At 33.7% G+C, this 17,919-nt stretch overlaps 1 protein-coding gene across 5 annotated transcripts in view; it reads right to left on the reverse strand.

The window, feature by feature from the left end:
- The window catches only part of LNPK (lunapark, ER junction formation factor), an 84,244-nt gene that overhangs the window by 48,126 nt on the left and 18,199 nt on the right, over nt 1–17,919 (reverse strand). For all 5 annotated transcript variants that reach the window (XM_024122291.3, XM_055088687.1, XM_024122292.3 and 2 more), the window contains exons 5-8: nt 13,544–13,602; nt 7,059–7,099; nt 307–390; nt 173–224 (exon numbers count right to left, since the gene is read on the reverse strand). In XM_024122291.3, coding sequence (XP_023978059.1) covers nt 173–224; nt 307–390; nt 7,059–7,099; nt 13,544–13,602 — 236 coding nt within the window. The remainder of the gene's footprint in view (nt 1–172; nt 225–306; nt 391–7,058; nt 7,100–13,543; nt 13,603–17,919) is intronic.

Genomic DNA, 17,919 nt, shown 5'->3' on the forward strand with positions numbered 1-17,919 from the left:
TCCGGAGCCTGTGCTCCGCAACGGGAGAGGCCACAACAGTGAGAGGCCCGCGTACCACACACAAAAAAAAGCATACTACATAAGTTTTTCACACCTCTATCACACTTTTGAACTCACTTGGGTAAATATGGATCTTTCCAACAGCAGCAGGAGTTTCTACAAAGTTATTTACCTTGTCCAGGTCTTGCAGTTAAAGTTGCTCCAGCAGATGGCGGCTCCAACTCCTGTCAAATACAATAATGTTATTACAGTGACCTACTACAATGTGCGATTTATAATAAAATAGTAGTGATATTACAGCCTTACCTTTGCTTTCTTTGAGTCTGGATCAAACCTTTCAAGAATTAATTTAGCCGTTTTATAAGTTTCTTTTTCCATGACTTCTTCAAGCTGCAAACAAAAATTTCCACAGGTTGTCACATTTTAAAACACACATACACTACTTACTTTTATAAGTCCTATTCAAAAAGTATTCAAGTACAAGGCTTAAAATAAACAGCACATAATATATACAGATAGCATGAAAGACTTCCACATTCAAATAATTAAAATCCAGATCTTAAAATGGCTTCTAACCTCTAATATGTTACTTGTATTTAACAGCTTTACTGCAAGGAAATACCAAATATTGCTAATTGTTTACATATAATGAGGAGAATAATTACATGCACCAACTTCAATAATGGAATGTGCAAAAATCTATCAGCCATCATTATTGGAAGTTATTAGACATGACAAGCAAATGACAGGCAATTCCTCAGATTTATTTCCTCCTAGCACTTAATGCTATTAATTTAAAGAAGGTCGTTAGCCAAGAGCTTTACAAAATAAAATCTCTGTGCCAATTAACTGCTGTCAGCATCGATTTTAGATTATTTATTAGCAGAAGCAATTAGCTTGCTGCAAAATGCAGTGAAAACTCACTTAACTGGGAGAACAGCCATGCAGTCTCATGGAATTTGCTCAAATGACTTTAAAAGCTGAAGCTCCCCCTCTTTTACTTAGATTCAAACAACTTTAGAGGGAAAAAACTGAACATAATAAGAATTTAAGTAAAGATTTTACTGAGTTCTATGCTCACACTAGGGGCTGTAATTAAAGCACTTCATTATTATAGAATTTTATTTACAATGTACTGAAGTCACTTTATGGCTTAATATGTGGGTTTAATTTAAAAAGTAATCACTAGTAAAGTATCATTTTAGCAGTTACAGCCCAATATCAGAAAAAGTTTAACTTTAGTACAAGACAGTCATAGTTATGACAAATAGCTAATATATAGAATAAAAATGCTTTTGCAAAACTTGGAAGAGGACCTTTTCCTTCTCAGTGACCATGGAGAGCCACTTAGATTCATTAAATGTCATGTTTATTCCAAAGGACATTTATTTTAGAATGCAAAGCAGAGAACATTTACCAAATTAAAATACAATTTAAAATATGCTGCCACAATAGTTAATAGATTCCTCATTAAAAACTCAATATAACACTTAAGAAGTACTTAGATGAATGATTTATTAACCTTGGTATAGTGAAACTAAAATATTTTTCTAATTATTTCAAAATAATGATAAATTCTCAAAACAAGCAAGTTTAAATTTCTGATGTAAAGAAAATGTTTGTAACGTTACTACTTTAGGGTTGGGGAAAAACTTGCGATGGGGACAGAGAGAGGGCATGATAGAATCTATCCCCAAATCAACATAATCTACGTGAAATAGCAAAGAACTGAATCCCTGATCTCTACAAATTAATTTTTGATGGTCCAGACCAGTGCTGTAACAATAGAACTACATGTAATGATGGAAGTGGTTTATATCTGCACAATAGAGTAGCTACAATGCCATATGTGATAAATGATCACTTAAAATATTGCTTGTGCAACTGAGGTATGTCTATGTACATGTAAAGTATCTTAAATAAAAACATTTTAAAAAGCAAAAGATACAAATCCATTCTCTTTTTCTTTTGCATTTAGTTTGAAAAATTCTTTTTTCACGTAATAGCTTAATTAAAACATATATTCCTACTACATTTTAAGTGAATAATTTGTTTTATAAATAGGGAGACATCTGATCAGTGGGAAGAATACAAACTTGAAACCATGACATCAGAAAATATCTGGGTTCAAAGTACATCTCCATTCTTAATTAGCTGTAGAAAGACTGAGCAAGTCTGTTAGCCTCAGTTTCTCCTTTTGTAGAGCAGAAACATTAACACCTTCTCGTAGCACTGTTATGCAATTTAAATAATGTAGGAGAGTCTATAACAGTACCTAACACAAAAACGCATAGAGTCTATAACAGTACCTAACACAAAAACGCATAATCTTCAATGATACCTCAGCTATTCAGAGTGGATCTGAAACAAGCAGTGTTTTCAAATACCCACAGTATTAATATCAGGATTCAGGAATGAGAAACTGAATTCTCAGAATTCCCTAAATTACAAATTACTCTGTATTCCTCCTAATATTTTAGATATTTCAAATAATAATGAATAATGTAACAAAGAGTGAATTGTTTTTCTGTGATATGAGTATACTAAAAGTTTCAAAGTTTTTTATTTAAAAAAGAGAATAGGCTTCCCTGGTGGCGCAGTGGTTGGGAGTCCGCCTGCCGATGCAGGGGACACGGGTTCGTGCCCCGGTCCGGGAGGATCCCACATGCCACCGAGTAGCTGGGCCTGTGAACCATGGCCGCTGAGCCTGTGCGTCCAGAGCCTGTGCTCCGCAACGGGAGAGGCCACAACAGTGAGGCCCACGTACAGCAAAAAAAAAAAAAAAAAAAAAAAAAGAGAGAGAATAATAGGGGCTTCCCTAGTGGTGCAGTGGTTAAGAACCCGCCTGCCAATGCAGAGGACACAGGTTCGAGCCCTGGTCCAGGAAGATCCCACATGCTGCAGAGCAACTAAGCCCGCATGCCATAACTACTGAGCCTGAGCTCTAGAGCCCGCGAGTCACAACTACTGAGCCCGCATGCTGCAACTACTGAAGCCCACGTGCCTAGAGCCCGTGCTCTGCAACAAGAGAAGCCACAGCAATGAGAAGCCCGTGCACCACAAGAGTAGCCCCTGCTCGCCGTAACTAGAGAAAGCCAGCATCCAGCAACTAACACCCAACACAGCCAAAAATTTAAAAATAAAATAAATAAATTAAAATTAAAGAAAAATAAAAAAGAGAATAATAAACACATGGTTGCTTATTTATTATGAATCAACATTATTTTGGCAAGATTATATAGTTTGAGAACATATAAAAATTATTTCTACTTGATAGAGAATTTCATCATAGAGATACTAAAAGAAGGGAACACTAACACAAAATAAACGTCAATTTTTTTGATTTTGAAAGATAATTATACAATATTTAAATTATAACTCTTGAAATAAAATTTTAAAACACACAAAGCATTAATTGCCCTATCCAATATTCTTGATTCTTGTTTCATAACAAATATTCCAGATGTAGAAAAATGTCTTCTGTTTTGTACTGACTTTGGTCAAATTATTAAAAGCATCTTCAATTCACAGCTTTAGGGTACATGTTGCATTATTTAAACTCATATTTTTAAAATGAGGAAAATACTGTCTGCTTATCCTGATTTTGTTTTGCTGTTGAAATCAATATTGTTTTTACTAATTCAGATTTTAAATCATTTTCTGATTTCATATAGGAGTATTCTACAATAACAGTAACATCTCTCTCAGCATTTCTTCTGTTAAAGTATTTACAAAGATCTGTAGCCTACAGTGAATATTCAAACACTGGAAAACACCAGCAGGTATTACTGGGTAATATAAAAATGTAACATATGAAACTTCTAGTGAGGTTAACAGCCCCACACAGAATCACATGCTAAAATTGCCAATTTAAGGACTTATTTTGCTTCCAAAATTTATTTCATGCAATATCACTCACAGGATTTTGTATAGAGTATTCTATATATATAAACTTATTAACATTTATTTGTAAGAATAAGTCACCATTAATAAGAGACAGGGCCCATAAAACAGACTTATGGCCACAAAAGCAAGACTGACTAATTAGACTGTGCCACTTCTCCTCTATGTGCTCCTGTCCTGTTGCCTGAAATGTCCACATTAACCTACAGCTCAGCATGTCAGCATTTCTTGCTCTTGCTTTCAACTGACACTAGTGGATTCTTTTGAACCAGTAACATTTGTAGTGATTGTTAAGTTTTAATTCTCAGAGAATCATAAGACTTCTTTCCCAGGTTCCCAATTTCTCAACCAATTTTCCTCAGGACTTGGAAAAATATAAATTGCCTGAGAAATGCCAGAAAGGAATTACCACATAGAAACACCTGTACTATTCTGAAAAAAGCACAGCATTTTCATGAAGCCACTTAAAGAGGTTTTTTTTTTTTTTTTTTTTGCGGTACGCGGGCCTCTCACTGCTGTGGCCTCTCCCATTGAGGAGCACAGGCTCCAGATGCGCAGGCTTAGCAGCCATGGCTCACGGGCCCAGCCGCTCCGCGGCATGTGGGATCTTCCCGGACTGGGGCACGAACCCGTGTCCCCTGCATTGGCAGGTGGACTCTCAACCACTGAGCCACCAGGGAAGCCCATGAGGTCATTTTGACTCGAGTTTTGATGGATTTTGATTTTGAACTGTTTTGATGGGCTCATGGATACAAATCGATTATCTGTTGAATATAGTGATATTTTGTAAACTAAAAGTTAAAAAAAAAATGTGAGTAGCAAAATGTACACAACCAGACTTGGGAGGTCTTTTTGGTAACTAAAGATTAATTCCTAGCTTTATTTTAGTAAGTAAATACTTACATTAGTTCTTAGATTTAAAACATTGTTTTAAAACATTTAAAACATTGTTGTCACTCATTTTCCTTTCTAAGTAATTTAACTTTTTAATCAATTGATAATTCATGTTTATTGTTACAAATTACACTTTGACAAATTACATTACAAATCTATCCAGATTAAAGAGATGCATCCCTGAGGAAACCACCTTTAATAACATGTCAAGTAGTAAATACAATTTACATTCATTTTTTTAGTGAAAGAGAAGGGTTAGGAGTTGGGTAATTTTAAACTAATGGCTATTTTTCCTGCCAGCATTTTTAAAGCTATAAATGTAGAGTTAAACATCAAGGAACAAAATCAGTTTTGATTACATTTTGCTTTTGCTCAAAAGTAATGTCCCTTCTTTTTCCTCTCATTACCAGTACAATCATTAGCTAGCATTGTACTCCTTACAAATTCACCCTTAACACCTATTGTTTTAAACAAAGTATAGCTACTACTCAAACAAAGCAGCTCTATTAAGGGCTTGAGCAATAAAGGCAAAGGACTAGTTCCCAACAGCAACAGTACTGAAACCAGAAACAATCAAGTCAATGCAAATTGTGTTCCCTAATTAACAAAATGAGTTAAAGCAGCCAACTTATTTTTCTTTAATCATACACTGCAAGAGAAATGCCATACTGAAGTATTCTGTAATATTGATGTCTCATGAACCATTTAGATATACAAAACTACTGAACCTTGAACTGAGTTTCCCAACTGTCAGACCTCGATGGAGCAGCGCTTATGTTGTGATTCCATCAAGGGCTATTAAAGAAGTAAATAGCTTGGTTTGCCCTGTCAGAGAATTTTCTAAGTCTGCTCTGTTACTCTACTGAGAGTTCTTCACCAATCATATGTTCTCTAAGATTCTGTTTTCTGTTCCTGTGATGCCACTGACATTGAATCAGCTTCTCATCACTTAGAATTTTTTTATTTTCTTCTTTTTTTTTTCTCTTTTCTTTTGTCTTCCTCCTTGTCTTTTCTACTTTAATCAATATTTCTCCATTTTGGTACAAGTAAGGCTTCGCTCTGATCAACACTACCAGCTCTTCTTTTTTTATACATCAGCAAACCAAACCAATCATATCACAACTTCTAAATTATTGAGAACCATCAGTATTTCCTCACTTTGAATTTCTGGCTGTTCCATAATGTGTAGAATGCCAGAAATATAATAAGATACAATGGAAATATTTCTATGTTTCAATTTAGGACCATCAAAAATATCAATGCAATTGTGATAAATACCTCATAGAACACTGAAGAGGCATCAAATAAAAAAGATAAGGAATCCTTTCAGAATTAAGGTTTCTTTATTTTTCAGGTACTTAAATCCCTCAGGACCAGTGTCTTTTCTTACCAATTCACAGAACAATTTTTAACGTTAATCTTAACCTTCATAATTTTTATTAGTTTCATCCATAATTGTTATTTATTATGTTAGACTAAAAGACATTAAATTGATTTTGCATCTGATTAAATTTCATTAAGTTTCCATATAACATGATACTCCTATCAATTATCATTTTTATACTTCAAAAATAATTATATGAAAAAAGTATATGTAAATTCAAGCCAAACACCAAGTTCAACCCACTTATGAAAAACTATTACATATCAACCTCTAAACATCTAGAGTCCTTCCTCTCTCTTGATCCTCCTCTTTCCAACCCATCTGAAGGATGCAACCCATCTGTGGCCCCACAACAGACACCCATGTGATCGGAACTGCTGATAGAAAGTGAAAGAAACCAAAGAAAAAATACTCATTCTCTCTCCCCAGTGTTCTTTGGCCTTTTTTTTTTTTTTTTGCATGTTAAATTTGTTTCTTACAACCAATCTTCTTGATTCCCTCTCTCCTGGCCTTATTATGTCAAGAAAATCTGAGAACTGACATATGATGTTTGGTCTTTTTTTGGCCCTAATAATAAATCTGGATACCCACCTTTTTACCACTCTGCCTCATTTAGTCCTCCAAAATGATTCATTTACTTACTTCTCAGCTTCCAATTGACATAGACACTCAGACTCTCAAAAGTTCATCTAACTACTTTTTCCTGTCGATCATTATTAACTAGCAAAAATATTCATAACTTAGCTTCACCATTAAACTCTTATCTAAAAACATACTTGTTCCTTGGAGAGTCATTACTTACAACATATAAACATTAATTATTCAGTTCTTAATTTATTAGTTTTATATAAATTAACTTAAATAAAAGTTAACTTACTATTTTTTTCTTCTGGGATTTTAAATCATCCAATGCTTCATCTAGAAAACAAGATTTAAACCAAAACTAAATCAGATATTAAGATACCTAAGATACAAGAAAAAAAATCATGTCAAATGATATACATTAAGCAACTGCAAGAAAACAGTCTCATTTTAGAATTTCTCACAGATGTGTACAGACAGAAGTCATCTCAATTTTTACCTATATATATTTTATATATTTGCTTATATTATATATTACAACCTCAGGAGGGGAAAAATGGACTTTACATAGAATAAAACACATTTCCAAATTTTAAAAGATACATATTTTTTAAATGTTTTCAGAAATATTACTTTTTATTACTTCTCCTTCCTTTCAACATCCCACCCATGTTAATTTACAAAATTAAAACCAATTCTCTTTTTATACATTGGTAATAAAAATGTTCTCTTTATTTATGAGGAAAGAAGTACATATTTTATTAAGTTATTTGATCTTCAAGATATTGAGCACTATAGTATTATATACCTGAGGAGGGACTTGGAAAGGAAGAGGATACTAATTACTTTTCAGAATTAAATTTTTCCAAGATTTGCCTGTTTAGTTAGGTTGCATTGGTGGAACATAAAGAATCATTTCAAAGGATATAATTTATGAATGTCAATATCTGCTTTACAAATTTATTTTAGGTTTCTAGTTTTTCTCTAGAAATACTGAACTAGTATAAATAAGAATACTATTCCAGCTGGAAAGAAGACTTATAACTTGATTTAAACATTTTACCAAATAGAATTTAAATAATTATTCTTAATGTTTAATTAAATTTACAAATAAAATTATTATCTTTTCATTGAAGTTCTGGAGTAGCAAACATCTGAATACCCAATTCAAATAATACTATTTACATAAAAATCCAAAGAAATACAAACTTATGAAAAGATGACTTTACTATATATTTTTTTCAAAGTGTTCTAGCGGACTTATTACTGAAAGGGGAAAAAAACTGCTGACATCTTTAAAAAGAATAGTCATCTTTAGTTAGATAAGACCAAGCCAAATATCTAACCTTTAATGCAGAGATCAGCAAACTTTTTCTATAAAGGGCCAGACAGTAAATATTTTAGGCCTTATGGGCCAAAAGGCAAAATCAGGTGAGCACTTTTAAATGAGTAAACAAATTTCCACAAAACTTTCATTTACATAATTCAAATATAGTAATAATTGAGTTCAATTTTTTGTAACATAGGTCTACCAACGAAAAGAATGGAATCTGGGGGGGTAAGTGGGGGATAACGTTTCACTTAATTGAAATTCAAAATTAGTGTCCCCCATTCTCAAAATTGATCACAAATGTCAATCTGTTAGTTTATCTGTAATGAGATTTCACACATTTTATTTTTGAAAATTTTTTTTCACACAGATAGGTGCTGCTAAATATCGAAATCAATCCACAATCACATGATTTTAATTGAGCATATTCATTGTGTGAAAGGCATTTATAAAATTCTTTAGATTCTTCTCTTGATATCTGCCTTTTATCATGTCATTGCAAATTAATCACTTCCAGTTAAATGGATTTTGAAATACGGAAATTTCCTTTGTACTTGCATGAGGTCTGAAAAACACTGCTGGAATCGCAGTTTGAGCTCAGATAATATATCTGCTGCAAATCGGGGTGGGAATGGAGATCTTGTTTCTTAACTTCTCATAGCACTTTTTTAAAAATTACCTTTCGTCATTAAATTGTTATTTGCTTTTCTAAATCACTTTATAGCAGTATAGGTTTCACATATAAGGACTGTTTTGTCTTGTACTCTTAGGTTGAATTCATTAAGACCCATTATCAAGTCTGCAGCAAAATCTAATTTCCCAAGCCTGTTCATTCATAATGGTTGAAGGTGGTTCTTCTCATTCAGAAACATTTTAGTCTTGGCTCTGAGCTCAAAACATCACAATAAAACTTTACTACTACTACTAATCCATCCAACTGCTTGTATTTCTGATAAAAGTTCATATAACTGATGATGATTAAGTCCAGGAGAGCAAATGAAGTTCCCCATTGACAATACTCGTTCAGTAACACGATAGGTTCAAATATGCTCTGCAAGTACCTGCTGTTGAATAACACAGTGGATAACCACAGAATTTAAACACCTTACAGTTTCATGAGCTTTGTAAATTAATCCACTAAGCCTCTTTCTGCTTCACACATATTTTTACCACCAATAGTTGTAAATACATCTCAGTAGATTCCACTTCAGGTTGTACTAAATTAATGTTTTTTCAACTTCTTTAAAAATATTCTCTCCCAGAGTGTTCTACACAGACTGTTCACAGAGGCTAATTCTTTAGGCACTTCAAGTTCAGTATTGACTCCTGAAATAAATTACAATTGAGCTGTATCAGTAACATCTGTCAACTCATCAAGAGTCAATGACAGGGAATTCCCTGGCACTCCAGTGGTTAGGACTCAGCACTTTCACTGTGGTGGCCCGTGTTCAATCCCTGGTCAGGGAACTAAGATCCTGCAAGCCTCGCAGCATGGCCAAAAAACAGAAAAAAAAGAGCCAATGACAATCACTTGAAATAATATTTTTTAAATGATCTTGTTTTTAAGTTAACTATGTTGCTTCCAGTGTTCTTATAAAAAGGCTACTAGCCAAGCAAGCATTTTCTCTAAACACATTTTTTCAGCGGTTGCAATTACACAATTTAATTAACTAACCATTGGTAAATAGCTTTCTTTGCTTCACAAATAAGCCACTCAGAAACTTACTTTGAAGTTCCATTTTCACTTTTTATTTTTATGAAGAAATTCTGCTATGATGAGATATTCCATTTTAAATGTTCTAATTTTTCTAACATTGCTTTTCTGTGCATTGGGAGTATCATGATGAGTACTTAGCATGATAGTCAATGTATATGTGTATTCTTTTAGTACATTTATAATGGCATTGCATAATAAGCACAATGCTTTGTGTTTTGATAATAAAATAGTCCACAATCCATTGTGCCTTAAAAGTACAACATTCAAAGTCCAATTTTCTCCTCTTGTTTTTACATAATGAGTGTACACTGGTAATAATAAATAAAATAGTTGCAATACAGCAATATACATGGCACGTGAAATGCTGTCAAGTTATAACAGTGTCACTGTGATTTGTTGTGCATCCTACAATAAGCTGAAATGTTGAGAGCACCACACAGTCTGTCACAACTACTCAATTCTGCCATCATTGAATGAAAGCAGCTACAGATAACATATAAATGAATGGATGTGGCAGTGTTCCAATAAAACAGAAATTTGAACTTCATTCAAATTTAACATGTCACAAAATATTGCTCTTTGAATTTTTTCAATAATTAAAAAATGTAAAAACCCTTGTTAGCTCATGAGATGTACAAGGTGGTGGGCAGGACTTGGCTCACAGGCTGTAGTTTGTCAATCCTTACTTGAATCTATACTAGGTCCAACTTGTAAAACAAAGGAAATACAACTAACAGAGAACAAAAAGCAAGACATGATCAGTAGCTTCAGACTTAAAAAAAAAAAAAAAAAAAAATATATATATATATATACACACACACACATATATATACATATGGTACCTAACTTTATGCTAAAAAGAAGTGTAAGACTGCAAGACAATCTCTTATAAAGTCTATTTTATCTACATGCAATACCTACGCAAATGAATTCGTACAATTTTTTTAAATGAAAGGATCCGTAAAATAAAATTTTAAAGCAAAAAAACTCCTTTATATAATAAGCATGTTCTAATGTGCCTACTTGCAAGTCAAAATATTCACACATTTTCCTTAGAGAAGTGTTTCCAAGAGCTCTTTTAAAATAAATTTTCTTATATTTTTCACTATTTTGTTAGTTCCATGAGGTCAAAGATCATATTTGTTTTAAACTTCTTCCTGTCTTCCCGGCATCTACTGTATTACTAAATATCACTGGAAACAATGCCATAAATTTAATTTCTCTAATCTGATTAAAAGTATCGATATTTTTTTCAAACCACAGCAAACATCATACTTAACGGTAAAAATTAAAAGCTTTTCCACTAAAATCAGGTGCTAGACAAAGATATCTGCTATTCCCACTTCAACTCAATATTATACTGTGTCCTAACCCATTAAACAAGGCAAGAAAAATTTTAAAGGCAAGAAAAATAAAAAATAATAGGAATTGGAAAAGAAAAATCAGTACCATCAGCCCACATGTATGTAACACTTTACAATTTTTATATGTTTTCACACATAATATTATCAGTTAAAACTCATAACAGTCTTGCCAAAACAAATATTTGTTTCTAGTTTATAAACTAGCAAACTGAGGTTCAGAGGACTTAAACTTATTTGTAGGACAAAAAGATGGCTAGTGTGGCTGGAGCAAAGGTGAAAAAAGGAGAGTGGAAAGAGATGAAGTTAGAAAAACAGACATAAGCCAGAAAGTTGGGGTTAAGGTCAGATTTTACTCTGGTTGCAATGGGAAGCCACTAGAAGAATTTAAGTAGAAGAGATACAAGATCTGATTTATACCTTAAAAACAGACTAGTTAGGAAACCACTGCAATAGTGCCAGCAACAGACGATGATGACCTGAATCAGAATTGTAGTAGTAGTAAAGAAAGTTAGAAGTGGTCATATTCAAGATAATTTTGGAGGTAAAAATGAGAGAACTTTGAAGGGGAGGGAGAAATGCATTGTAAATTAAAGGGAATATGGAGTCAGGCTGGGATTTTCCCCCAGATGATTGTACTGAGACAGGATTATATGCCAAATAGGGACAAACCAATACAAATAGATAATGCAAAAGAGATGCAGGTAGGGATAACTATAAGAGCAAAGTTCATGAGATGGTCAGAGTATCTAGAATCCAGAGCATAAATGAAAGGCTTAGCCAGAGATGGGATCAAGGTCGGTCTTCCAAATTACCATGATGGATGACAGCATACTGAGTAACAGATGGAGCTAACTTTATGTTTTTGGTGGTGGAGACAGTGCTCACCTGTTTACATCTATTTTCTTCATGAAGTGAGGCTATCAGGTGAGAGTGGCCAGGTAGATTTTGTGAAGTTTTGTTTATCTGTGGCTTCTGAATTTTTATTTGGTTGGTTGGTTTTATTTTGGTTTTGTTTTGCTTTGGTTTTGGGGTTTTGGTATGGTGGTGGGTATTAGTGATTTGAGGAGAAATACAGTGTCAAATAATACTCTCAAAGAGAAAAAAGTAAATTTACTAGGGAACTATAATAGGGTTGTGTAGCAGTGTTGAGTATACATTTGATATCTGCAATCATAGATGTAAAGTGAGTCTAGTCAGCATGTTGTATGATTTTCCTCTAACAAATTTAGCTTTCCTGATGCAGTTATAGACTAGGCATATAAATGTTTTTAACCAGGATATGGTTTTGCCAGTCACAGATTAAGCATATAACTGTATTTAAACAAGGTATGGTTTGCCAGACAAGTAGAATGGGAAAGAGAGGCAAAGGAGTCAAGGGTATCTAAAAGGGATGGTCATTGGTCTAGATCACAGAACCTTAACTGGGTCAAAGATAAGTCATACATGAGGAGGGCAGTTTGAAAGTCATGTATCTGTGTGAACCTTGTTTGGATCCCGAGTCAAACAGACAAAATATTTTTTAAAGCAAATGACATTTGTAAGATAACTGGAAATTTATTATTTCTATATTTAATATTTTATAATTTTAATAATTCTTTTTAAAGTATAATAATGTACATTGTTTACACATTTTTAAAGTACATTATGGATAGATATATCTGGGATATACTTCAAAATAACAGAGATGGAGAAGTGGGTGGGGGTAAAAATGAAATAAGATTGACCAGGAGTTGATGATTGTCTAGGTTGTGTGATAGATAATATGAGTGTTCACTACACTATTCAGTCTATTTTTGTATATGCTTGAAATATTCTATAATGAAAAGTTAAAACAAGAAAAAAAAATCACATGTAAAGTTCATTTAAAATGAAATTTGCATATCTTGGGTTAATTATAACTCATAGTTTTAAGATCTGAATATCTTTAAAATCTGCACATATACAGAATACAGGAAAATTGTCATAATTTACATACTTCAATAAAAACAAAAGCCTAGGGGCTGTGAGCCTGAAGAGAATGATGCAATTAATAGAATAAATCAAAAGATGTTTAACTATATTTTACTCCATAATAACATGTTTTCTATAAAGATAATTTAATAAATATAATTTCTCTTCATTTAAAGAAATGAATTGTTTTGTGTACTGTGTAAAAAAAAATTCTAAATGGACAAGACAGAAATAACACAACTGAAAAACAGAACCAGTTTGATCATTCATAACCTTTCTTATACTTTACAGTAAACAGCTCTTCAATATTTACCATGTTGTCATTTCAATATACCATTTCACAACCTGTTATTCAATGAAAATAACACCATAAAATGGGTTTTTTAATGTATTTATAAAAACTTTGAAATTAAACTTACTATTTCTTTCTGTTCTCTTGGAAAAGAAGAAAATAAGCACCGTTCTTATGCTCCAGATGCTATAGAACAAGCAAAATTCAGAAACAAAAACCATCATTAGGATACATGAATTAGAAGCCACATAAAATGAAAACAAACACACATTTCCAATTAGAGTTAGGAACATTGTATCCCTTTGTATTTTGAAAATCAAAAAGCACTCCTTTCTTTCAGAAGCCACCAGAAGTGCACCTGTGCTTTCAAAGGAGGAGTTCTCAACCTAAAATCCATGGACCTCCTGAGGGTCCCTCCAAATTGTGAAATTGCCTTTGTGTGCATAAGTGCATTTCTCTGGAGAGACCATTACCCTCATCATTCGAAAAGAAGTCTATGAATCCTCCAAAAGATTAAGAACAAATTATAAAATTCCTTCTTACTAGGTAAGCATCAACTCTAAAACTTTATCTATTCACATACGTTAGGGAAAAACACGTTTTACAAATCCAAACCATTATACAAATGTAAGTTGCTACTCCTTCCCTGTTATTTAATATTAGAGGGATCTTCTCTACTAAATAGGATAAGCTATCTGGAGAAAAAATAAAATCTTACCATCAAGTAAATAACTGATAAGTAAATTTAGCTAAACATCGCCTTTCAAAGATTTTATGCAGGTAATTCTTTAGGCCTTGCATTAGTAAGTCGTCAAATGATACTAAAAGAATTCAAAGAAAATCAAAGAATGATCCTAATCACAAACTTGTCCAGGTCATTTCTTAAATTCAATGTAAATAAAACAAAAATCCCTTCTCCATAGAACTTGGCCGAATAAGTATACAAACATTATCTATCATTTCATAAAAGAAATACATTGTATATAAATGCAAATTCAGATAATATGTATGAAAATTAGTTCTTCACTCTGAAATATATCATTGCTATTCTTAGGAATTAGCCTGCAAGGTCATCACCAGTGAACCCTGTCTCCTGGTATTCATAACTCTGTGTAGTTCTCTCTCATCAGTGTTGGTCTGTGTGACCAATAGCATGTCACTTCAAGATTAGGTTATAAAAATACACAGTTTCCATCTCAGGCCTCTTCTTCCGCTTGCTTTCTTTCCCTCTCTTGGATTACTCACTCTGAGAGAAGTCAGCTGCTATGACATGAGGACATTCAGGGAACTCTATAGAAAAGCCCATTTGGTGAGGAACAGAGGTCTCTGGCAAACAGCCAGTGAGGAGCTGAAGCCTGCCAACAACTGCATGTGTGAGCTTAGAAGTAAATTCTCCAGCCTTAGGTAAGCCCTGAGATGCCTATAGGCCCAGCCAATAGCTTAACTGCAATTTATATATGAAAAAAGACCCTGGGCCAGAACCATCAGCTAAGCTGCTCCCATATTCTGTCCCTGAAGAACTGTGAGAGAGAATAAACATTTGTTGTTTTAAGCTACTAAGCTCTGGGGCAACTTGATACATAGCAATAGATAACTTGTACATGTTTTGGGGGTTGTTTGTTTGTTTGTTTATTTATTCATTTATTTATTTTTGGCTGCATTGGGTCTTCGTTGCTTCACGCGGGCCTTCTCTAGTTGCGGTAAGCGGGGGCTACTCTTTGTTGTGGTGCGCGGGCTTCTCATTGCAGTGGCTTCTCTTGCTGTGGAGCATAGGATCTAGGCACACGGGCTTCAGTAGTTGTGGTGCGTGGGCTCAGTAGTTGTGGCTCGTGGGTTCTAGACTGCAGGCTCAGTAGTTGTGGCTCACGGGCTTAGTTGCTCCTTGGCATGTGGGATCTTCCTGGACCAGGGCTCCAACCCGTGTCCCCTGCATTGGCAGGCAGATTCTTAACCACTACGCCACCAGGGAAGCCCCTACATGTTTTTTACATGGTGATGATTTATTTTTATGATATGAAAACACCAAAATAACCAGTACCACATTCCTACCTGGTATTTGGACAACTATCTAAGGACTAAAAAAAAGACATTGGGCTTGTCCTTATCAAGGGAAGGGAGATAAGAAAAGAGGTTAAACATACAGCTCACAACCCTAAATGATCCTACAACAGTAGAAAAGTCCCATAATATTTCCCCATTGCAAACCCCCTGAAACAGTGGCAAGCTGAGAGAGATGATTTAGGAAAAAAAAGTATAGGGAAAGAAAACAGAGAACACAAGAGAAGGAGTTGCAGAGATAATGACTAAAATTCTGAAGAAAATCAGTAAATTTTCTTAAATGGTAGATTTTTTTAAAGCATATATAATTTTCAAAGTGTAAAAAGTACAAGAATGGAAATATACTCCCTTACTTCACAATAAAACTCACTAATTTCCCTTTGTGAACAACAAATTCTTCTTTTGGTTTTTATCAGAACTACTGGTGGGGAAAATGAGCTATCAAATAATACACATTTCTAAGTGTCAAGCCTTCAAGACTTGAAAAGGTAGAATATAATAGAGTTAGTTATTCCTTAAGGCTAAATTAAACGAAATTCTTTTACGTAATTCTATAAAATAAAATTTAGGAAAAGGATTAAAGTACTTCAGGAATATGTGTTCTACTTATCCCAACAAAGATGTTGCTCTCCCAATAATTAAATATAATTTATGAAAATACAGCAACATGTTTTGAGAAGATATTAAAGATATTACTATTGACTCCTACTTTGAGAATACTGGCATAATCTCCATTTCTCCCTTCTATTCTTAGAAATCATACAAACAGCAAGGAGACAAAAACAAAAACACAAATTCCTTTTCTGATAAAATTAAGATAAGCTAAAACTCAACCCTCAAAATATGTGGAAGTGTTCCCCAAAACAATGGAGATCATGCAGGGGCTCAAAAGAATAAAAGCAGAGAAGGAAAACTGCTTATCTCACTAAAAGGTAGGAAGATAAACTTCTCAAAGCGTAAAGCCTAAAACTCATGTTTATTTCAGTGAGAATAAGATACACATGCTACAGGCAGAAACTCCTAAGTTTGGTTCCAACAATGAAACAAAAAAGGCAGGGCTTAAAGAGAAATCACTCAGAAATGCCCTATTTACAAAGAATATTCTGTTTCTAAGGCAGCAGGGGAGAAAACTTTTGTACTATGAAAAATTTTATACACAGTTGCCTAACCCTGTTGGCTGGAGAAGGATAAAAGCTGAACAAACTAACACACTAAATCCTGGATTGTAAGGAAAATTCTAGATAGCCTAAATGTAGGAAGACTTGCCTCTATACTCTCACATAAACCTCTTACAAATAACTGGGCCAAAGCAAAGTAAACATACCACATAGCTAGAGATTTTCTATTGAAGGTATAAAAACCAAAAGCAAAATAGAAAATTAGTTTCAAAACTTAGACCAACATCTTTCATCTCAATGAATGTAAATGAGCTAAACTCACTAGAGCAAAAGAAAAAGACTTTCAGACTGCATCAGGAAATAAAAACCAACCCTATAATGTAAACTGACACCTAAAACTGTTTTTGAAGGTTGAAAATAAAACAATGGGCAAAAAATATAGTAGGCAAATACACACAAAATAAGGGTTGTGATCTTAATATGCCACAAGACTGAATTCAAGACTACACCCCCACCAAAAAAAGCTTTAAACTAGAAAAAGAAGGTCATTTTATAGTATTAAAAAGGATGCAGTTTCTTTCCAACAAATAGAGCTGGAGCAACTGCACATCCACAGGCAGAAGAAAGAAAGAAAGAGAGACAGAGAGGGAGGGAAGGAGGGAGGGAGGGAGGGAGGAAGGGAGGAAGGAAGGAAGGAAGGAAGGAAGGAAGGAAGGAAGGAAGGAAGGAAGGAAGGATGAATCTCAATGTGAACCTCACATCTTATATAAAAAATTGGCTCAAAATGGCTTATGAACTTAAATGTAAAATGTTAGAAGGAAAAAAGCATAGCAAAAAAATAAAGAAGAAAATCTTCAGGACCTATAGATACAGAGGGATTCTTAACAACAAAAGCACAATCCATAAAGGGAAAATTTTAAATAATAAATTTGGCTCTGTGAAAAACCCTTTATAAGAATGAAAAGACAAATTACAGACTGAAAAAAAATATCTGCAAACCATATATCTAGCAAAGAACTTGTATCTACAATATATAAAGAACTCTCAAAACTCAACAGTAAAAAGACTAATTATCCAATTAGAAAATCAGACAGCAGACCTGAACAGACATTTCAATGAACAAAAGATACAGATGGAAAATAAGCACATGAAAAGATGTTCAGCATCACAGCCATCAGGGAAATGTAAATTAAAACCACAATGAGCTATCAGTACACACCTATCAGAATGATCAAATCAGAAAATAGTGATAATACCAAATGCTGCCCAGGATGCAGAGAAACAAGATCACTCAAACACCACTAGTGGAAATATAAAATGGTACCTC

The sequence above is a fragment of the Physeter macrocephalus genome, chromosome 2, assembly GCF_002837175.3.
Source record: "Physeter macrocephalus isolate SW-GA chromosome 2, ASM283717v5, whole genome shotgun sequence".
In the NCBI taxonomy this organism is placed as follows: domain Eukaryota; kingdom Metazoa; phylum Chordata; class Mammalia; order Artiodactyla; family Physeteridae; genus Physeter; species Physeter macrocephalus.